This window comes from Bufo gargarizans, chromosome 4 (assembly GCF_014858855.1).
Source record: "Bufo gargarizans isolate SCDJY-AF-19 chromosome 4, ASM1485885v1, whole genome shotgun sequence".
Classification (NCBI taxonomy): domain Eukaryota; kingdom Metazoa; phylum Chordata; class Amphibia; order Anura; family Bufonidae; genus Bufo; species Bufo gargarizans.
Window position 1 is genome coordinate 236,649,446 of NC_058083.1, and position 24,620 is coordinate 236,674,065.

Below are 24,620 nucleotides of genomic sequence, written 5' to 3' on the forward strand. Positions count from 1 at the left end.
GCACTCCGCTCCCTTAACAGTGTCATCCACAGCACCTTGCCCCTAGGAAATCTGTCACCAGGATAATCGCTATTGAAGTAAAGCCATGACCTAATAGCACTTAGTACCTTATTTCCAGATGTGCCTTTGTTTCAGCAATAGATGTTTTCTATCTTCTTAAAATCCAGTTTATTTGGTATGCAAATGAGCCAGTAAGGTGCCCAGAGGGGCATCACTCTTGCAGAAAGGAGCCCAGGCACGCCTCCTGCTAGTGCCCATGTGCCCATCTCCGCCCTCATGCTGGGAGCAGGGAAAAGGGGGGCAGAGTTATAGCTTAAAGGGGTATTCCCATCTCAGACAATGGGGGCATATCTCTAGGATATGCCCCCATTGTCTGATAGGTGTGCGTCCCACCTCTGGGACCCGCACCTACAACGAGAACGGAGCAGGGAATGCTGTGGCTGTAGGATTCCGGATTTCCCGGGGTCCATCCACCATAGAAGGGAATGGGAGCGCACTGTGCGCATGGCCCCTGCTCCTATTTATGGGGCAGACGGAAATAGCCGAGCCCATTTTCGGTGGCCCTATATGAATGGAGGGCGGCTGTGCATGCGCAGTGCGCCCTCCATTCATTTCCCCGCTCCATTTTCATTGTAGGTGCGGGTCCCACCTCTATCAGACAATGGGGGAATATCCTAGCAATATGCCCCCATTATCTGAGATGGCAAAACCCCTTTAAATGTGATGTAGAAGGGGTGGGTGGGCATATTGTAGCAGGAGGCATGCCTGGGCTCCTTCCTGTAAGAATGACGCCCCTCTGGTCACCTTACTGGCTGGAACAAAGGCACATCTAGAAACAAGGTACTAAGTGCTATTAGGCTATGGCTTTACTTCAATAGCGATTATCCTGATGACGGATTTCCTTTAAATCTGACCTACAGCAGTGAAGAAAAATGGCTGGGATGTTATGGAAACCTGGTATAAAACTGTGTGCATGTGGACACTAAGGGCCTGCAAGCTTCTATTGGCTGATAATGGTCATGTGACCAAGCTTCTAGTGACTAATGCATTTTTGGGGAATATCTCAGGAACGGTACATGCTAGAGAGCTGAGACCCGGTCTAAAAAAGCTGATGTACCCGTGTGGCAAATTTCGTGATTGTAAATGCAACGGTGCTGATTCCTTTAGCGGAAGAGATGAAGACTGTTCTACTCTTCTCAAAAATACCATGATGGCCTGGCAATAAGACTAGTGCGAACAGAGCTATATGACTAATTCGAGTTTTATAACTAATCAACAAAGTAAAAGATGATATATTACATAGTGTTTGTATGTGTTCTCTAACCATGCATTATACAGACTTTGCACTCCCTGTATTCATTTATGCAGTATGAATATTACATTGCAGCACATAGTAGCTGTTATCTCAATGACCCACTTTTTTACCACCCAAGAAATGAGTCAACCATGTGCTAGTTATCTTTTCCTACTATCTCTCCCTCCCTTTTCCTCAATAATTTATTCCAAAAGAAACCAGTATGTCTAACTTGCAGCGGTTTTGCTATCTTGGCCAAAGCTGGAGTTGTACATTGTATGGCAGATGTGCTTGGGAAGAGTGGTGGCTCAGTGGTTGCACTGGTGGCTTGCAGCGCTGGAGTCCTAGATTCATATCTGACCAGGGATGACATCTGCATGGAGTTTGTATGTTCCACCTTTGTTTGACATATGTAATTGACCCTCCTGTGTGGGGGTTGAGCGCCTAAACGGTGGCTATTGACTTCCCAGGGAGTTGCCACAAAATTACAAGTCCCTGTGAGAAAAGTTATTTTTCAATTATCCTAAATGTTTAAAAGTTAATACATAAGGATCTCTACAGCAAGACACCCACACCTTCTATTTATGCATACAAAGTAGGTTACATTCATATCAGGGGTACCCCCTGCCACTGGCAAATGCTGCCCACATACCAGGTCATAAAAGCACATTTGTTCATGTCTCAGCAGTATAAATGACTGCCTCGCTACCATGCTATTTAATATTATGTTCTTTTTTCCAGTCTATGACTCGTCTCAGCTTGATTTTGTCTCATTTAAACCATATACTTGCACGGAGCCAACTTGGCAACGCGCACCAACTCCCAGTCTGCATTTCCTATGGATGCATACAGAGGGCTGATGACAGCATCATCTGACTCACATTCTCCTCACACAACAGCGCCATAAGGCCTCCTTTACACACAGAGTTTCTTTAGAGTTTTCACATTTTTGTTAAAGGGCCTTTTAATCCTCAGGATAGGTCATCTGTATCAGATCAGCGGGGGTCTGACACCCGGCACATCCACCAATCAGCTGTATGAAGGGTAGGTGCGCGCAGTGTCTATTGCGAGCAGGAAGAGACAGCACGCGCAGCTGATCAGCGGAGGTGTCGGGTGTCAGACCCCCACCGATCTTGCAGAAATCCGTGTGTGCTTCCTACCAAAACAGCCCCATTCGGACGACTGGAACCGATTCCATTCCAAACTTGCCACGTGTGAAGGCACTCTAATACAGACCCTAAAATACACTCACGCAGCAATCTGAATGAGGTCCTAGAGACATAGTGATGCCAAAGCAAACATGCAAAATTTATACTACTATGTTTCATTTTGTAGTATTTATCTAAGGACGTCTAGACAATACAACATTGAAAATCACACTCAGATCTGCCTATAAACCTGTGTGATCAAATCAATAGCAGATTGTCCATAGCTTCAAGAACATTTCAATGTTTAAACTGTACCTCAAAAAGCATTAATGTTCTGTACTTACAGTATACCGCATAAGTATGTAGGCACCATATTCAAACAGTAAAACGTTTCAAGTCACATAGTGCATAAAAAAAAAAATATGGCAGCAAAAACTATGATTTGACCACATCTGTGACTACATTGTTCGCACCAGGCTTGCCAACTATGTCTAGTGTAAAGGACGTAAGCATCTGTATGCCAAGTCAAAAGTACACATTTGGTTTTCCAGGACAATACTAATGACCTGTCTCGCAAAACACAGCCGTCACACTAGACCATTGCTAGTAAAATATAGCTCTCAGAAAATGGTGACACAAAAACATGATTTAAAAAAAATATGCTTTAATTGTGTAAAAGTAGCAAAACTTTAAAACAACTACATAAAATTGGCATCTCTGTAATCGTACGGACCAGCAGAATAGAGAGGACATGCCATTTTTCTCACACAATGTACGTTGCAAGACCAAAACCAACAGACATTCGTCCATTCAGTTCAGCCTGTTATCCTGCAAGTTGATCCACAGGAAGTAAAAAAAAAAACTGTAGAAGCCAATTTTCCCCACTGTCAAAGTATGCGCTCTTCCTTCTGAACCTTGCACTGTACTAAAACGACAGTTTGAGTCCATATTTATGGCATTTCAGAACCCTTTAGAACCCGCCTAACAACATAAAGGGCGATAGATGCCATATCTGTGACAAAAATTGCAATTTTTTATTAATTTTTTTTACTGTATTTTGACATGCTGTGTCAAAATGCTCACGCCACTCTTTAATACCTTTATGGGCAGAGTTTTCAAAATGGGGTCACTTCTCGGGGGGTTCCATTTATTATTTCACCCAAGTATCTACAGTTGTCAGCACAAGCAATGCAAATCACCATACTGGGCCTCAAAATGCACATAGTACTTATGACCACAGTTTATGACCACTGCAAGCATTCAATGGGTGAGGTCAAAGATGGCAGATATGTATCATTGAGGCTGCTACTCTCAGTGATATATTTCCCGGAGGTAGGTTGTGACCAGTGATGCTAGATCACTGAGTTTGTGGTAGCTGGAGTTTGGGTTTTAGGAGTGACTGAAGAGCTCGGGTGGGAAGGTCACTCCCATACTTCATCCCGGGTGTTCCTACCTCAACCAGGTGGAAAACTAATTAAAAGGCACGCTGCCAAAGAGCAGTGTGTGTGTGTGTGTGTGTTGGTCTGAGAGGAAGACCACTATGCAAAGTGGAATCTTTAGGTGAAAACCTACAAGCTGGTGAGAAGCTTATATCACAGAATTTTTGGTTATTTTCATGAACTGTTATTTTGTTTGCTGAAGCAAGCCTGTATCGTTTTGCTGTGTATGCCCAAGAAACCCTGGGAAAAGAGACTCTCTGAATTGTCCCGCCTCACACCACATTGGGTGTATTGCCATACTTGAGAAAAATTACGTAACTTTGGGGCGCTTTTGCTCCTATTATTATTTGTTAAGATGAGACAAATGAGGCTAAAACAACATATTATTGAAATACAATGTCATTTTTATTATTCACTTATTTCATGTTCCAATCTTAGAAATTTCTATGAAACACCGGTGGGGTCAAGCCAAATACTGTACCCCTAGGTGAATTCCTTGAAGGGATTTAATTTCTAAAACGTGGTTTTATACTGTACTGGTACCTTAGGGACCCTGGAAATGTGACATGACACCCAAGAACCATTCCAGCAAAATCTGCTCACCAAAAGCCAAATGGTGCTTCTTCACTTCTAAGCCTTGCAGTGTGCCCTTACAGCATTTTACGACCACATATGGGTTGTTGCTATTTTCAGGAGAAAATGTTTAACAAATTGTGGTGTGCTTTTTCTCCTGTTACCCCTTGAGAAAATGAAATTTTGGGCTAAAGCAACATTTTATTTGAAGAAATTAAATTTTTCATTTTTCCAACCAAAAGTCTATAAATTCTATGAAACGCCTGTTGGGTAAAAACTGTTGCTACACCCATAGGGGGATAGATCATCAGTATCTAACAACCCCTTTGAATCGAAGGTAATAAAACGGAAATTAAATATATATATCACTATTTCCACTACTTCCGTCATGTGTGACTTTGGTACTTGTACTATCATTTACTCACCTTCATAAGGTGCTGGTTAATCCATTTGGTGAATGTCTTCTTTTGTACTTTGTCTCTTTCATCTGAAAATACAAAGGAAAAATAATTTTTACACATTTGATGACAAGTCAGATATACATTCGTCCTTTATAGAGCACATAAAGAAACAAATTGTATGTCCTGTGTTTGTATGTTAGTGGAGGACAGAATGCAGTAGTGATGCAGAAGATAAATCATAAATTGTTCTTGGTAGCTCTTCCTACTTCCCTATCCCATAATAATCAGGAGTGGGTCATAAAAGGAGAGAAAGTATACATGACAGATACGACTTCCTCTCCTTTTTGAATTCACTCCTGGTTTGGCTTCCAAAACTGCATATACAAACCTGACAGTGTGGCCGTTCCCTAAGGCTGCAGCTATACCTACACTTTTGCAGCACTTTTAATTGAGTTTACAGGTTGAGAGACACGTGCAGTACACAAGACTGCATACTAGTCAATTTACTGCTCTAGGCCTCTTTCACATGGTCAGTATTTGGTCAGTGTTTGTAAGCCAAAACCAGAAATGGAACCTACCGAGAAAAGGTATAATAGAAAGATTTGGGTCTCTTCTGTGTTTTGGAACCACTCCTGGTTTTGACTTACAAATCATGACCAAATACTGTGGACTAAGCGTGTTTTTTCTGCTCAGATTCTCATACCAGCAACGAGTGAGATTTCACAAAACTCATGTACACTTTGATTTTTCACTCCATGTGGAAACTGACCTACCATGCGGCATGTCAATTCTTTAGTTCTTTTGTGCGGATTTCACCCATTTCAATTCAAGGGTGAGATCTGCATCAAATAGGCATTAAATCTGCAAAAATAACACAAATAACACAAGGTTTTTCGTGCGTATTTGGTGCACAGAAAGCTGCACAGAAATTTCTACTAGACAGCCCATACCTGCTCAATAGTCAGCCTGAAAGACCGCTGATATGTGTTTTTACGGCCAACATTAATGGGTATTATTCTAGGCCTCTGCCTTTTTACAGGGGTCTCCCGTGCAGTAAAGAGCAGGAGCCCTGCTCTCATATAATCCGATAGTGATCTGGTATGCATTTTATTTCACTGTTTTGTTTTAGGGTTTTGTTTCTCAAAAAATAACAGGAAACATTTTTTGTGAACACATTTTTAAAGATCTAAAATCTGCTATCCTTCATATAAAAAGGCTAAATATCAATTTATGCATGACTTTAGCTGCCACCAGGGGGCACTTACTTGATTTCCCATTGGAAAAAATAAAACAAAAACAAAAAAAGTATACAGTGATAATCCCAACAGCAGCCACATCATTATACCTGCGGCTATGCACAAGGTAACAAAGCTGAAAATCAAACGTATTATACTACAAATATAGAAGGTTTACCATCTAATATTTATAGGCAATCTACTGTATACTGTAATATTGTTTTCTACCTAAACATCCCCTATTCTCTCTAGACAGCCCGGACCATGAGCTGATCACCAGGGATCCAGTTGCTTTAAATCCTGTGATCACATCACTTATTACCTGGGGAAGCATCAAAGCGCTACAGTACAGTGAGTACCGCTGAAATCAATGGATGTCAATGTAACACATGATTGAGCGCCCTAGATCCAAAGCTGCTCCCTAAACGACTATCCGCGATAAAACATATGGACGGTGGTTGTCCTGAGAAGGTAATCCCTTACAATAACCCCCCCCCCCCCCAAAAAAAAATTATAATAATAATAATATATGCACCCCCCCCCCCCCCCCATTGCCAATTCGCTAAAAGTATATTGGAATCTAGGAAAGTGGGTGACTAGCAACATGACAAACATAAAACCACCACATGGATTGTCACCCAACTTTCCCAGACCTATGAATGGCATATCTGACTACTTTTTCAGTTATGTGGGAGCTATAATTTGAACAATATTGATTGTCAGACAAAAAGATATAAATGAGAAATGTCAGCATACATACTATAGATTTGGGGATTGTGCTGATGCTAGGGGGAAATTGCCAATCATGATACATTTCAGGTAGCCGTCAGTAAGAGGTACACACAGATACACAGCAGAGAGAAGCACGAAACAACAAGTAGTACAAAGGCACATACTGACCCATACAGCACATGAGCGTTACCAGCACTGCATGCAGATCCTGCTCACTACTATGCAGATGCCACATCATTCTTCCTACCCTTCCTGATGGCAAATTAAAGTAGATTTAGCTTTTGCAGTGCAGGAAGGAAAATTCAGTGACGAGGACAACTCCGCCTGTCAGCAACACCCATAGCGAACCTCGCACACCAGCACTAGCATGTCATTCAAGTAGAACCACTGCATAGTACCGATCTGTCTGCACTGCCAGCTAGCTGAGAAATACCTCATTACATAAAAAGCATCAGTTCTTAGAATATCCACCACGCTGACCACAAAATGATTAACCCTATATTTCCCCAAATAAGGACTGCATTTTGTACTTAAAAAAAGGATTATGGACTAAATGCTGGGACATGTATAAGGGAAATGGGAAATTACTGCAAAATGCTGTGTCGGTGGAGTGCATCCCTGCCCGGGTTCAGACTGAGGGGGTGGATGGGAGCCAGGGAAGAGACTCTTCACCGCTGAAAGGGTTACAACAGTCCGTGACTGAGATGCCTAGGAGCCTGGTTTGTGCGGTTTTCACTTTCTTTCATTCTCATTTGCAGAGCCTCAGGTCAGGTTTTGACGCTCTATTTTATACCAAGCGCTGTTACATTTTCAACTAAAAGTTAAACATTTATTTCAAGAGTAGATAGGAAATCCAAAATGTTTGCCAACCTTGAGTTGCTGGCATTGAAACTAGGTTATAATAGAGGAATATTTCCTGGTTAGTAATAATTCCTTTCTGACCATAGACTGAATGAGCTGGTATCATTTATTGATGATAGTAACATAATTGATGTATCCGACAACCAGAAGCATCGCCAGCACTGGGAGTGCAACCTGTTCTCATCTCATTTTCATTTGTGGTCATCAGAAGCATTCGCTATGCCCCATCTACAGACCAATGGAAACTGGACCAAAGCAAAATCTCACGCGGCTGACTCAAGCAGCTACAGCAGTGATGGCAATTCTTGGCTATACAATCAACTGGCGCTCTTGTTCATATCTTCTAGTGCTAGTTTATACATCCTGCCTCCACCTTGTGTGTTCTAGTATCTGTATTGGGGCTCATGCACACGACCATATGCCCTCCCGAGACATACGGTCCGTGAGCAGGCCATATGTCCCAGAGCGGCATACATCGTGCGCACGGGAGTACACAGCATCATAGGTTACTATGATGCTGTGCGCATCGGGCCGCCCGCCAGACTATTGTCCTGCACTAATATGATATTATGTCTGCAGGACAATAGCCCCGTCTCGGAGGGCATACTGTCATGTGCATGAGCCCTTAGGGTGCATTCACTCGACTGTGTATTTTGCAGTCTGCAAAAAATACGGATGACGTCTGTTGCATCTGCTATTTTGTGGACATATTGTAATAATACCTATTCTTGAACAGGGCATGTTCTCCTGTTCTCCTAGAACAGGGCATGTTCTTTCTTTTTTTGTAAGACCATGGAACAGACATACGGATGTGGACAGCATGTGGTGTGTTGCGTGTGTTTTTTTTTTTTTTTTTGCGGAACAATAGAAATAAATGAGTCCGAGTGCAATCTGTAAAAAGTGCGGATGCGGACCGAAACTACAGTTGTGTGAATGGGACCTTAGACTTGGGTCAAGAATTCCTGACAGTATAAAGAGAACTCCTAAATGACACAACAAAGCCTTTGAGAGATTTTTTGGGGGCATCAACAAAGCCTGTGCATCATATGCACTATTTTCTTGTGCACTAAAACGCTGTTTATATGGATGCTGTAAATTCTATCTGAACACTGTGGCCCAGATTTGCTAATGTGTTTGCAACAAAAAACTGACTAAAAAAGTGGCGGAAAAAACAGCAAAGCATGAACAGCTTGGTGGCAGTCTGGCACCTGGCCAATCAGCTGTTTCGGACTGCCATGTTGTGGGAAAGTAGACAGCGCCGTACACTGTGTAGTGGCCATGCGGGGTACTGCAGCTCAGGGGCAGATTCAATATGCCGGCTCCAGTATATGCATGCCTTCTGCACTATTGGTTTCTGGCATCACAGCAACCCAAAACACCTGAACGGTGGAAGGTGCCCGGTGTTCACACCTTTCTGATACTGATGACCTATCTTGAGCATAAACAGCTGTAACTCAGAGAACCCCTTTAATAATCAATGTTTCTGCTATCTAAAGATTTTTGCTGTCTATTCCACATTTTCTTCCGGACCTCCTATCCTAGTAGTTCAAGTTTCCTGTATTTCTAGAAAGAGAAGTATGATGTCTATGCTTGAGTTAAAACAAAAAATCACTTTTCTGGTTAAAAACGAGCTCCACTGGTTTAACTGAAGACCCTTCCTGACTGACAACAAAAGTTTGTCTGCGAAATCAATCATCACAGACCAATAGAGACTGATGAGACTGAAACGGCATAAGCCTGTGTCTCACAATGCTTAAAGGGATATTCAGGTTATATAAAGTTATCCCCTATCCACAGGATCACGAGAACCGCTTACCCCATGGAACCCCCCCCCCCCCCCCCCATCATAAATGGAGTGGCCGGATTTATGGGAGTTCTGGGGAGGGCTGAGTACAGTGCTCTGCTATCTCTGGGACCCCCACAGAAAGTGTGCATGGCTCCACTGGGTACAGGGTCCCAGCAGTAGGACCCCCACCAATCTGATCATTAACCCCTATCCTGTAGATATACCCAGAATACCCATGGCTATGGCGCACAGTTATATCACTATTCCCTACATCAGTAAAATGTTTTGTCTATTACCTCTACTGCTATACATCAAGGTCATCAGGAATCATTGAACTGTGTCCTAAAAACCTTTCTGTATCAGAATTTGTTTTATTATTAATATTCATTCTATGTTTTTTATTAGCAGCTGATTAGAAAACAGAACGGGACAAGTCACCTAATGCCACCAGCATTAGGGGCAGAGGCGTTAAAAGGCATTTAAAATTCAGGCGCTTTGTCACTGTTGCATCTGGACACAAACAGGGTATTGTGTGGCATATTGGAAGTCTCTGTGTGGTGTAAGCAAACACACTTGGTGCCAGAAACAAACACAAAAGCCAGAGTTTGGGAGGAATGTGAGCGCTGCAGAGTGGATTAGTGTTTGCACAGCGTCAATATCCATTTACTAGAACTATTTTCTTTCCAGTTTTTTGCTTATACTGATAGGAGCAGGGAAGAACGGAGGCAGAAAGCGCAAGGTTTAGGTGATGTGTCACATGGGAGGGCTTACCAACAGCCCAATACAGAAGTAATAGGGAGTTGTGGGAACTCCCACCTCTTCCAGTGCCAATTACTAGCACAGTATGGGTAGGTTTAGCACGACCTGGTCTGGCTCTGACGCCTGCCATGCTTCCCACAATGAGCTATTGATGGCGTCACCCAGCTGGCAGCGTAAAGGCCTTCGGCACACTTTTCATCCAGCTTACAATATGGAGTGGGATAAGCAAGGATATGCAAGGGATTGTTAAAAACTCCACAAATGTTCACAAAAAGTATAATTCTCCACATGACTTGTTATCACTACTGATCACCCCAATCATGAAAAACATAGGCCCAGATTTACTAATCCTGTAGACGGCGTAAACTTAGGCTAGTTTTACACTAGCTCATGTATATTCAGCAGGCTGTTCTCTCTGCATTCTGGCATTGCCAGAAACTACAATGGGGGGCCGGCCGCAATCCGGAAAAATATGCAGAGAATCAAGCAGACGAAAACCGCTGTGCGGCCGGTGGAGATTATTATATTTAATTAATGTTTTGCCGTCTCTTTTTCATGGATCTGTTGTTCAGATTTTTGTTTCTGTTTTGTTTCCGTTCTGTTTTTCCGCAAAAAAACTCGGTATGGTTTCCGTATGCAATCCGTTTTTGCGGATCACAAACGGAAACATAAAATTTATAATTAATGCACCCTTTGAGATGTGTAAGTAAATGCGCCAAAAAACTCACCGAAAAAATGCTTGTGAGAAACGTACTGTAGAATTTAATAAAGTCAAAAACCTGCGTAATTTTGAGGTGTAAAAATCTGCTTGGATTTAGTGCAGATTTTTTACACGTGTATCTTGAAAATCAGCCATGGGAAATTACTCTTAGGCTACACACACACGACCGCTGTGTGTTTTGCGGTCCGCAAATTGAGGCTCTGCAAAACACGGATGGCGTGCATGTGCGTTCCGCAATTTGCAGAACGGCGCGGACAGCTATTAATATAACTGCCTATTCTTGTCCACATAATGGACAAGAATAGGACAGGTTATATATTTTTTGCGGACCACGGAACGGAGCAATGGATGCATACAGCACACGGAGTACATTGAAGTGGATGGGTCCACATCCAAGCCGCAAAGACTGCAGCTCGGTCGTGTGCCTGTAGCCTTAGGTTACTTAGACCTGCACCAGATTTATTACAGTGGCTCATACTGGATAATCTGGTGCAAGGATAGACACTCTTCTTTGAGGCAGATTTTTACAACAGCTTGCCCTGAAATTTTGGTAGAAAATGGTGCACACTGAGCCCCCCTTCTCTGAGAAGCTCTCCCCATGTTTCACTAAGCCATGCCCCTTGTGGAGTATGTTGGAACAAAGTGTACAAACCCTAAATGCGCCTAATTGATCCACTTTTTTTTTTTGACAGATTTTTGGTGCATACACATTAGTAAATCTTGCCTAATTGGCTTCATGTATGTCGGTCATGTTTCCGGTGTCCCATGGATCACTCCTGTGCACTATACTATTAACGAGAACTAAAGAGCTGACATCTGTTTGCTCTGTTTTTCTCTGTTCTGTACCAGCGAGAGGAAACAACTGAGAGCGCTTCATTGTGGTTGTCTCTTATGGAGGCACCGGGCTGGTGAGGCTCTATGTACTGTGCCTAGCACTGTAAGGCAAGGTCTGCACCGGACTGTTTGATGCACTTTTTCATGTTGGATCCTGAAGAGAAGTATAACCCTAAGTTCACACCTGAGCGTTTTACAGCGCATTCAAACGCGCTGTAAAACGCTCAACACGTGAAAAACAATGCTTCCCTATGGCCCTGGTTCACACTTGAGCGTTTTACAGCGCGTTTGAACACGCTGTAAAACGCCCGACGCATAAACAAGTTCTTGAGCTTTTTTTTGGTCGTTTGTCGCGTGTTTTGGCCCATAGACTCATTGGACAACACTGCAGTCAATCACACAAACGTGCGTTTACTATTGCAAAAAACGCGCGACAAATACGCGCGTCTCAAACGCTCAGGTGTGAACCCAGGGTAAGGGTAGGTTTACACAGAGTTTTTGGTGGAGGCCTTGAGGCAGATTTTACTGCAGGCTTTTCAGCCAAAGCTAAAAGTAGATCAGGCAGGAAGAAGTAGAAGTCCTTCTTTTATATCTCCGGTTCCTTTCAAATCCACTTCTGCCCTTGGCTGAAAAACCCACAGGAAAGTCTGTCTCAAAATATCATCCCAGAAACTCAGCGTGAAACCACCCTAAAGGTACATGCAGTGTATGTATATTTTCAGTGCTATTTTTGGGGCACTTTTTCGCTGTTTTTCCACATCACATCCCTGCCAAAATCCACATGGATTTTGTCACTGATTTTGAAGCAGATTTGCCCCAGATCAAACCCTTTGCAGTGCAAAATTATGCACTAAAAATCCACACAAAAAACTGACATGCTGCATTTCAAAATACGAACCACAGGTAAATTTACACCGTGTACATGAGATTTTGAAAATCTACTTAGTTGGTACTATATTATGCACCATGTGCATAACCCTAAACGGAATAAACAAAAACAAAATTGTTAAAGGGTTTCTCCGGGAAGTAAGAAAATAAATACTTAAATATTACTTTATTATAAATATATTACCAAATACCTTTCATTAGTTATAATGGCTCCTTTTGTCTGTTGAACAATCAGGGGAAATAAAATAGCCATCGTAGTATTAGTACAAACAAAATCTGTCCTAATCCCACAGCAGGACAAGGTATTTCACAACACTGAGCTACAGACCTGCCTCATCCTCTCTGCTTGTCAGCGATTATGATCCGGAATACAGATGATCTTAGCTGAATCTCTGTAGGAATGCAGTTCATGAGGAGACATGAAGTACACAACATATGGACAGGACAGACTGTGGTAATGTGGGCTGTGGTAATGGAGACTGCGTACAAGACTCGCTGCTCATTACCCCCACCCTCCTCTCTGTACTTCACGTCTCCTCATGAACTCCATTCTCACAGAGATTCAGCTAAGATCATCTGTTTTCAGGATCATAATCCCTGTAGGAGAGGAGGCAGCTCTTTAGCTCAATGTTCTGAAGGAAGTTGTCCTCCTGTGTGACTAGGACAGGTTTTGTGTGTACTAATAGGATGGTGGCCATCTTATTTCTTCTGTTTGCTCCCTAGACAAAACAAGCCATTATAACATTATATTTACAAATCACTAGTCAGATCACACATGGAATACTGTGTACAGTTCTGGGCTCCTGTGAACAAGGCAGACATAGCAGAGCTGGAGAGGGTTCAGAGGAGGGCAACTAAAGTAATAACTGGAATGGGGAGACTACAGTACTCTGAAAGATTATCAACATTAGGGTTATTCACTTTAGAAAAAAGGACAACTGAGGGGAGATCTAATTACTATGTATAAATATATCAGGAGTTAGTATAGAGATCTATCCCATCATCTATTCATTCCCAGGACGGTGACTGTGACGAGGGGACACCCTCTGCGTCTGGAGAAAAGAAGGTTTGTACACAAACATAGAAGAGGATTCTTTACGGTAAGAGCAGTGAGACTATGGAACTCTCTGCCTGAGGAGGTGGTGATGGTGAGTACAATAAAGGAATTCAAGAGGGGCCTGGATGTATTTCTGGAGTGTAATAATATTACAGGCTATAACTACTAGAGAGGGGTCGTTGATCCAGGGAGTTATTCTGATTGCCTGATTGGAGTCGGAAAGGAATTTTTTTTTCCCTTAAGTGGGGAAAATTGGCTTCTACCTCAAAGTTTTTTGTTTTTTTGCCTTCCTCTGAATCAACTTGCAGGATAACAGGCCGAACTGAAATTTCCTTTTTCGGCCTTATATACTATGTTACTAACTAATGAAAGTGATTTGGGAATATATTTATAATGTAATACTCAAGTATTTTCATTTTCTTAAATGCCGGAGAACCCCTTTAAATTTACCACTTGTGTGGTACATTGCAAAAGGGATGTAAAGCTGCGATTTCATGTAACACATGTATTTTGTTGCGCTGATAAAGGTATTAATAAGCCATGTTTACATCCACCACTAGATGGAGCTGGTGTCACCCTCTCTACATAGAGAAGGAGGGGTTAGAACAGGTCAGTTTATTGTCCAGTCCAGTCTTAAAGCAGAGAGGAGTGAGCACATGCTAGGTAGGAGAGCTGAGAGGAAAGCCAGCCCTGGAATAGGTACCAGCCAGAGGAAGGCAAGAGAAAGACCAAAAACATGCCAGATGTAAAAGAGGACATGTGGAGAGTTCGTACTGCTATTTGAAAAGATCCACTGGAACTTCATAGTCATGTGTAAAGGAGTTTAAAGTCTTAGGCTACATGCACACGACAGTGAAAAACGGACATGTGATGTACATTTCACTGCCAACACATGTCCGTTTTAAGACCAGTGATAATCTATGGGGTTATTCACATGGCAGTTTTTTTGACTGTCAGGGAAAAACAGACATAAAAAAATAGAACATGCTCTATCTTGTCCGTTTTTTACTGACAGACTGCCCCCATACAATTGAATGGGTCCATTTTTAACGTCCGTTTCTTATGTCAGTTTTTAACAGAGTTTTTTTTCACTGTCGTGTACATGTAGCCTTATGGTGCCTGAACACTTACTTGGAGAAAACTGGCCATCTGCATAAGAGAATATCCACACTCTGCAGAGTACATTGTGGCAGTGAACACTAAGTACAGCGACCTGTAAAAAAGGTGCAGAGCATAGCCTGACTTTGGGGTCCGCCCGGGGGTTCATTGTAGAAGTGTTACATCCCATTCCTGGATGCTTGCGCAAGATTCAGCTACAGAAGTGCAGTGTGAGGAGAATTGCTTTAAAGAGACATCTTGGCCTATTAACTACCTTTGCAGCCGTGTAACCTGTAAGATCTGTGCAAACTGCATTTGTATAACATCTGCCACTCCGTATATGCTGAGTACTCATAGGCGTGCGCACGGGGTGTGCCGGGTGTGCCTGGGCACACTCTAATAGGTTCGTCACCTCCATGCGCACTGCCCCCCAGCCTATTTCCCTGTCTGTTTTGCTGGCTGCCGCCGCCCGCCGCGCTGTCAATTCATTTACAATATCTGGCTGTGGGCGGCCGGCGGGCGGTAGCTAGTATTCAAATAGGGGGCGGAGTCCCGGACCCGGCGGAGGCAGAGAGGGTGTGCGTGCTGTGCGGCGCAGGCTGAGTTGACGTTGACGTCACGTCACGCTGCATCTGAATAGTAGTACCCTGCCTGCGCGCCTGGCCGTCCTGGTGAGGTGAGGGCTGGGCATATAAAAAAAGTAGTATGTACCCCCCCGTCCCACAGTGCTACGAATCCTCTGTTGTCGCCTGTATTATCCTGATACCCCTCAGTTATATAATATATCTGAGGGGTATCAGGATAAATCATACAGGGGATAATATAACTAGGGGTATCAGGGTACATGAGGGGAAATATAACCGAGGAGGGCTAGGCTACTATCAGACATTATACAGGGGTAATATAACTTATCTTACCCCTCACCCCTGTATTATGTCCCTGATAGCCCTCCTCACTTGTATTACCCCTGTATAATGTACCCTGATACCCCTCAGTTATATAATATAACTGAGGGGTGTCAGGTTAAATTATACAGGGCGGGGTAATATAACTAAGGGGTATCAGTGTACATTATTATACAGGGGGTAATATAACTAAGGGGTATCGGGGGACATTATTATACAGGGGTAATATAACTTAGGAGGGCTATCAGGGGACATTATACAGAGGAAATATAACTTATATTACCCCTGTATAATGTCCTTGATAGCCCTCCTCAGTTATATTACCCCTGTATAGTGTACCCTGATACCCCTTAGTTATATTACCCCCTGTATAATTTACCCTGATACCCCTCAGTTATATTACCCCTGTATAAAGTCCCCTGATAGCCCTCCTCAGTCATATGTCATCCACAGATCCCCCATAACAGTGTGTCATCCACAGGTCCCCCATAACAGTGTGTCATCCACAGGTCCCCCATAACAGTGTGTCATCCACAGGTCCCCCATAACAGTGTGTCATCCACAGATCCCCCATAACAGTGTGTCATCCACAGGTCCCCCATAACAGTGTGTCATCCACAGGTCCCCCATAACAGTGTGTCATCCACAGATCCCCCATAACAGTGTGTCATCCACAGATCCCCCATAACAGTGTGTCATCCACAGGTCCCCCATAACAGTGTGTCATCCACAGGTCCCCCATAACAGTGTGTCATCCATAGGTCCCCCATAACAGTGTGTCATTCACAGATCCCCCATAAAAATGTGTCATTCACAGATCCCCCATAAAAATGTGTCATTCACAGATCCCCCATAAAAATGTGTCATTCACAGATCTCCCATAAAAATGTGTCATTCACAGATCCCCCATAAAAGTGTCATTCACAGATCCCCCAAAACAATGTGTCATCCACAGATCCCCCATAAGTGTGTCATACACAGATCCCCCATAACACTGTGTCATCCACATATCCCCCATAACAGGGCACCTGCGCACTATGGAGAGACTGAAAGGAGGGGAAGATCCGCGGAAGCAAGCAGAGGACGGCACAGCAGAAGACTGAATAGCTTCTTTTGTAAGTAAATTATTTTATTATAGTGCTGAAACTGCTTTAAACTCTAAAGAAAAGTTTTGGAGAGTGTTTCTCTCTTTCTCAGGTATGAAGCAATACCGAGGAAGAAAGGAAAACTCTTGAAAGCTTGTCTTTTAAGTATTAGGATAGTACAATAAAAAGGTACCCCTGCATACCGCAATACTCTCCTATTTTGTAATCTTATTTATATATACTTATTTAGTTTTTTTCAGTAGTATGATTATATGGTGGAAATTATTAGTGCCCCCCGCCCCCATTTTTGACTGTGGTATATTATGTGCCCTCCCCCCCCCCCCCTATATATTGTTCCTAGGTGCAGAGGTGGAGTCACGGCAATGCTAGGGTGAGGCCCAGCCTGTGTATATATGTGTGTGTGTGTGTATATAATTATATACAGTATATACAGTGTGTGTGTATATATATATATATATATATATATACGGTATATATATATACACACACACATATATACATACATACATAAATACACAAATACACACGTGCGCGGGGCGTGTGTTTTTGTGCTTTAGGGTGCACACCCTAATGCAATAGGCTGCGCACGCCTATGTGAGTACTTAAAGGGTTGTCTCATTATGGACAATGGGGGCATATCGCTAGGATATGCCCCCATTGTCTTATAGGTGCGGGTCCCGCACCTATATCAAGAACGGAGCCCCGAAAGTGAAGGAGGACGCACTGCGCATGCGCAGCAGCCCTCCATTCATTTTATATGGGGCCGGCGAAATTAGCCGAGCGCTGGCTAAGTTATTTCCGTCAGCCTCAAAGAAATGAATGGGAGCGGTGGCCGCGCATGCGCGGTATGCTCCCACTCACTTCTATAAGGAGCCGGCTTGGTGGTGGCCAGACCAGAGTCCTCTAGCCACCACCTTGCTGGGCTCCGTTCTCGATATAGGTGCGGGTCCCTATAAGACAATGGAGGCATATCCTAGCGATATGCCCCCATTGTCCATGATAAGACAACCCCTTTAAGCTTGAATCTTAAGTAAAGAACTGTTCTACTGAAAAGATGTCTCGTCATTGCCTCCACTGCTGCACATGACCCTTGCCTTGCATCTCACAATTCCCACCATCAAGGGCACCGCAAACCAACATCAGGCAGTAGAATCCCAAGACCAATGTGTGCCCCGAAAGGAAGAAAGGTACACCTTTCCCATCACTACACGGCCTAGGGGAGCAGAGTGAGAACAAACTACAACCAACATTCTTGCTACTATCACTCCTATCCTCTCCTGATCATAGTACAGAAATACACAACAAAAATTCACATGCTGCGGACTTAAATTCTGGACACTGTGGATTTCTTGAAATTGCCACCCACACTGGTGCTGTACAAAGCTGCAGACTTAGTCTTTCTGTTCTGCATCATAGGAGCAGAAAATGGAATTGAAGCTGTAGCAGATCTGGCACCTGACACTTTTTGATGGAATCTGTGACAGAGGCTCAACGCGGAGCTGCCAACGCAGATGTAAAGAAGCGCTTAGTTTACAGCAGGAACCTGGATTTTGCTGCCAAACAACCACTAGGTGTCGCTGTCGCGTTACTATACAGAATTTATAGGGCGATTTCACACAGAACACGTTATTAACGGAGATTGAAAATGGGCAGTGTGTAAAACGGTAAAGCTAGCTGTGACTGAATGATTCACTGGCATATGAGAACCCGAAACACAATGGGGGACATTTTCTAAGCATGTTGTGCCAGAATTATGGCGTAAAATGTGCCAAAAAGAATGGCGTTTTAATTTGCACCAAATATATCAACTGTTCTCTCCACAAGTTTTACTGTAAACAATGCATCACGCCCGAAATGAGTTATAAATGTGAAAGTAGGCGAGGCTATCAAATCGGTGCATATTATGCCTCATTTATCAGAATGGCTCAAATTGCTGCAAAGAATGAAGCCAGCTTATGTAGTGGTGGTTTGTGTAAAAACCAACCTGTTGTGGGAACAAGTAATATTTAAGTATTAAACCAGGATGATATAAATGAGCTAAACAGCCGGGTTTTGTCAGTAAATTGTCATTCAACAAAAACGTCCTGAGTCTGAGAAAAAAGTGACAATTTACCACTGGAAATGTTGCAAATATGCTTCAAAAGTCGCAAGTGTGGTCTGGACATGGGTGGATGGAATTCAGTTTAAAAAAGTCTCATTTTAGTGCTATTGGTGTTAAAATTTTGCAAATCAAGAGAAATAGGCAGATAATCGAGTTGATATTTAAAAAAGTCACATTTTACATGATATATGAGGTGAAACAAATCACTTTTGATTTGTAACAGTAGTATTTTTTAGGGCGCAAATTACACCTTTATTAATAAATGTCCCCCAATGTATTTAAACAGCAGATTAAGGCCCCATGCACACGGCCGTGTTTCACGGCCGTGTGCGGGCCGTGGAACCGCGGCCTGGATCCCTCCTGAGAGCAGGAGCGCACGGCGTCACTGGTTGCTATGACGCCGTGCGCTCCCTGCTGCCGCTGCAGTACAGTAATACACTGGTATGATCTATACCAGTGTATTACTGTACTGTGCCGGCAGCAGGGAGCGCACGGCGCCATAGCAACCAGTGACGCCGTGCGCTCCTGCTCTCAGGAGGGATCCAGGCCGCGGTTCCACGGCCCGCACACGGCCGTGAAACACGGCCGTGTGCATGGGGCCTTAAATGGTATGTCAGGTTCCATCATAGCGCTAGTCATATAGCGGAATACAAATACTAAGCATTTGATCAGTATCAACATTGGTATAGTCTTTGGGGGTCATTTATTAATTTGAAATAGGACTAAATTGGGCATATTTCTGGCACAGATGGTAGCGCAACGGTTAGTTATCTGCGACTTTTCCCACTCACGCCAGTTCTAAAATTGTGGGCGTGGCATGGGCGGTGAAGGGGCCTGTCTCATTTATTCATTTTCTATGCCTGTTTTACATGTAGAAAATGGTCTAAATGTAAGACTAGGAAGCTTAGACTGTTGCTGGATGCGCCGAAGTTATGGAGAGGCCGGCGCCTCTTCAGAACTTCGGCGGATCCACTGCGAGCACCAGGGTTTTATTAGGCTTAATAAATGCGCCCCTTTGTTCACAAACCACTATTGGTTTACAGAAGGAAAAGGCTTTATACAGAACCTGTTCCCCTTTGGCACTATTCATAGATTTGTCCTTTACATTCTTCACCATTCACATTAAGGGCTCATGTACACGACTGTTGTTGTTTTGCAGTCCGCAAACCGCAGATCTACAAAACACGGATACCGCCGTGTGCATTCCGCATTTTGCTGCCAGAACAGCCACCCCTAACACAACAGTCCTATCCTTGTCCATAATGAGGCCAATAATAGGACATGTTCTGTTTTTTTGAGGAACGGACATGTGGACATATGGACATGGAATGCACACAGAGTCATTTCCAGTTTTTTTTTTTTGTGGCCCCATTAAAATGAATGGTTCCGCATAGGGGCTTAAAAAAAACTGGACATAGACAAAAATAAGTTAGTGTGCATGAGCCCTAATGAAAAGTGTGCTTGCAATGTTGTATCCACTTTCCAGGAAGAGAAATCTCTGTGCAGGCCCAAAGGGCTATACACACAGGGGGAGATTATTAAAATGGTATAAAGTAGAACTTGCTTAGTTGCCTATAGCAACCAATCAGATTCCACCTTTCATTTTGTACAGCTCCTTTGGGAAATGAAAAGTGGAATCTGATTGGCTGCTATGGGCAACTAGGCCAGTTCTACTTTACATCAGTTTGATGAATCCCCCCCTGTATACAGTGATTTAGTTCTGAATATCAATGCCTGCATTATATACACTGTGGGGGTCATTTATCAAACTGGTGCAGTTTCCCATAGCAACCAATCTGATTCCTCCTTTTATTTTCCAATGGAGCTGTCCAAAATGGACTCTGGTTGCTATGGGCAACTAAGACTAAGCCAGTTCTACTTTACACCAGTGTGATAAATGACCCCCTATATTTATTAGCATCACACATCGCCCTATATGAGGCTTCGATAGTGTACTGACATCTGCAGAGGGGTTTATAGCTAGGGAGAGAAAAACATTTAATTATTCATCAGAATAATCTATACAAGCCCTGAGCCGCCTGACTGCTGGAGGTCACCATGCTGATGGAGTAATGTGGCTTCTTCATCTATCACCCACCATGTGGCAACCTAAATACCCAATAAAAAGGAAGTGCACAAATCTAATTGCTGCAAGCTTGGCACTGAAATAATATTTTCCACTAATAGCTTCCTGATGTCTGCTTTGCTTTTCACCTAGACAATACATGAACCATTCTCATTCCATCCTGTAACTCTATAGTTTTCCATAGAGACGGTTAAGAAGATCTGTAATGATGAACATAAGCGGACGGAGGCAACAGCCTGGAAACAAAGAGCGTGACCTCATCACTACTCCACCTCGTTCATACAATTACATAAGAAGTGGCTCCACACAGATTGCCTTCCAGTGCTCAAAAGCATGCATCATTTACAGATAAAGAACTGACCGTTTGCCCAGAGCAGCCAATGGCAGCTGAGATTTTATTTCTTAAACTGCTCTGGAAAAATGAAAGCTGCACTGTGATTGGCTGCTTTGGGTGACAAGGTCACGTTGTTCCATTAGTTATCATGCATAAGGCTACTTTCACACTAGCGTTTTTTGCGGATCCATTACAACCATATGCACCCGTCATGAACAGATCCAGTTGTTATATCTTATATAGCCAAGACAGATCCATCATGAACTCCATTGAAAGTCAATGGGGGATGGATCCGTTTTCTATTGTGTCAGAGAAAACGGATCCGTCCCTATTGACTTACATTGTGTGTCTCTCTCCGCATCCCAGGACGGACAGAAAAACGCTGCAAACAGCGTTTTGGTGTCCGCCTCCAGAGCGGAATGGAGACAAACTGATGCATTCTGAGCGGATCATTTTAAATTCAGAATGCATTAAGGCAAAACTGATCCATTTGGATCGCTTGTGAGAGCCCTGAACGGATCTCATAAACGGAAAGCCAAAGCGCTAGTGTGAAAGTAGCCTAAGACTTGTATCACTTATACAGGAGGATACAGAGGAAATAACTAATCTTACTTTATCTCATGTACCGGTCTCAGCAGCACAGGGGAGAAGGAAGCAGTGTCCCTTCCCCCCCATGTGCCGCTGCTGCCACCAATAAGAGGAGAAAGGAGAAGAGGGGCCACTGCGCCACCAATTATGTTGACTCACTCATTCATTCAAATTCAACAGGAGGCGGGAGCTGGCTGCAGAATCACATAGCCGGCTCCCGACCTCTATGACAGGTAGCTGCGATCTGCGGTAGTTAACCCCTCAGGTGCCGCACCTGGGGGGGTTAACTGCCGCAAATCGCAGCTACCGCTCTTAGAGGTCGGGTGCGGCTATATAATTCTGCAGCCAGCACCCGCCTCCTGTATATGAATTAATGGGCGAGTTATATTCATTGTCAGCGCAGTACGCCCCCCCAACCCGACCCCAGTATTAAAAATCACACAATAGTGAAGTACCTCCGATGCATTTAAAATAAAGTGGTTTTATTATACTCGCAAGCATGTTAAAATTACCAGCATATCATAAAATTTAATACGTATAGCCTGGCTAGCTCAGGGGCTGTGATACGTATTAAATGCTATGATTTGCTGGTCATTTTAACATGCTTGTGAGTATAATAAAACCACTTTATTTTAAATGCATCGGAGGTACTTTACTATTGTGTGATTTTTAAATCTCCATAAAGAATCCTCTAGGGGGGGGCGTGGCTAACGGCCGACATGAGCGGTCGCACATAATCTGAGCTCCGGCTCCCGTATACCATCCTGAGCCATCCTGAGTGCTAGAGCAGCTTTGTACTCCATCTGAAGCGGCAGGCGACAGCTCGGATCCTTCTTACAGTCCGTGATGGGCCCCAGCAAAGCGCAAGCCGCCGCGGACCGGCTGAAAGAATTCGCGCGCCAGGACACCCAACATGGCGCCGCGGCGAGCGGAACGCCCCGATCTCAGCACACCCGAGGTCAGGCGGCATTGCAGGCGGCTGCGGACGAGCCAGAGGCGGTGGAACTTACCCCAAAAGAGGCGCATGACCAGCTAATGGCCGCGATATTGGTGTGCCAGACCTCCCTCACAACTAAGATAGAGGAGGTGCGTGTGGATGTGGGCCTCCTCAGGCATGATGTCCAGCAACTGAGGGACAGAGTGAGGGGGACGGAGGATAGAATCTCCGAGCTGGAGGACCTCACACGCCCGCTACCTGCCAAGATCCAAGCTCTGGAGGGTTCAGTCTCTTTATGGCAGCAAAAGTGCGACGACCTGGAGAACAGGGCCAGGCGGAACAACGTGCGCATACTGGGCCTGCCTGAGAGGACGGAGGGGCAGGATCCTGCGGCATTTCTGGAGGCCTGGTTTAAATCGACCTTTCCTGAGGCGGCGTTTTCTATGGCGTATGCAGTTGAGAGGGCCCACAGGGTACCGGCGCGTCCGCCGCCTCCGGGAGCCCCGCCTAGACCGCTCCTGGCCCGCATGCTGAATTGGAAAGACCGGGATTTGATCCTTACCCACGCCAGGAAAAAGCAGACCGTCATGCACGAGAATGCCAAGGTGTCTTTGTTCCCTGATTTTTCCGCTGACCTGCAGAAGAGGAGGGCGACCTTCGTTGCTGTGAAAAGGAGACTTCGGGACATGAACTTACCATATTCTATGGCGTACCCCGCCAGGCTGCGGGTGGTGGATGGCGACAGATCAATCTTTTTTACGGATCCCAAGGAGGCGGATGACTGGGTCGCAAGGAAGAGGCGAAGATCACCGCCGCCGCCATGACGCAAAGCAGCACTTCAGCAACCCACCTTTGCTGTACCCAAGGGACCTTAAGGGTCGGCCGGGACGTATTCTGTACATACAGGTGGTGCTTAGCTGCCCAAACGAGGCATCGGGCTGACATTATGATATTGGCGTGAGTTATGCTGTTTCACTGTTTATATGCATATGATGATAGCTGCAAGCACGACCATATCGTGCTAAGGGAGTTGGTCAGATACCGGCGTGTTCTGTTTTCCACCTCGTGACATGCTGGTCCCTGATTACGTAGCCACACAGGAGATATTACCTGTCTTTTGGCATTATACATTGTTTTTCAATGCTAGTTTATGGCATGGTTGGTTCACATTTATGTTGTTTTATTGTGTATGGGCACTGTATGGTATTATATTGCTAGTGGGTGGCAAGATATATGTATGTAACATGATGGGGAGGAGTTTGCACAGAGGTCCCTGGAGGGTAGACAGCCTTGTTTGTAGCCGGATGACACAGGAGAAATGGCTGCCTTTATGTTGATGTCGTGGAATGTGAGGGGTCTGGGAGCTCCGGGTAAGAGGATGTCCGTGTTTGCACATGTCCGTAGATATAACCCACATTTGCTTGGCTTACAAGAGACCCACCTCACGGCCGAAACGGCGTCTAGATTACAGAAACCCTGGGTCCAATGGGCTAGTCACTCTTTTGGTACTTCCCATTCAAGAGGAGTGTCCCTGCTTGTTAACCGTTCTATTAGGTGGGAACCGCATGCAGTTGAGTCTGATGCAGAGGGCAGGTATATTTTTGTCCATGCACATGTGAATAATATGCCGTTTGTGATTTTAAACATCTATTGCCCCCCACCTGCTAATATGTCACTTCTGCAGACCGCGGCTATTTTTGTAGCTCAGTATCCGCATGCTGGGCTGCTGTGTATGGG

At 44.2% G+C, this 24,620-nt stretch overlaps 1 protein-coding gene across 13 annotated transcripts in view; it reads right to left on the bottom strand.

The window, feature by feature from the left end:
* Window positions 1–24,620, bottom strand: part of DST (dystonin) — a 566,706-nt gene that overhangs the window by 360,756 nt on the left and 181,330 nt on the right. For 12 of the 13 annotated variants that reach the window (XM_044290838.1, XM_044290839.1, XM_044290836.1 and 9 more), the window contains one exon: window positions 4,880–4,941. In XM_044290838.1, the coding sequence (XP_044146773.1) occupies window positions 4,880–4,941 (62 nt within the window). Of the gene's footprint in view, window positions 1–4,879; window positions 4,942–6,990; window positions 7,109–24,620 lie in introns of those variants that run through there. The other variant, XM_044290843.1, reaches the window with a different exon arrangement.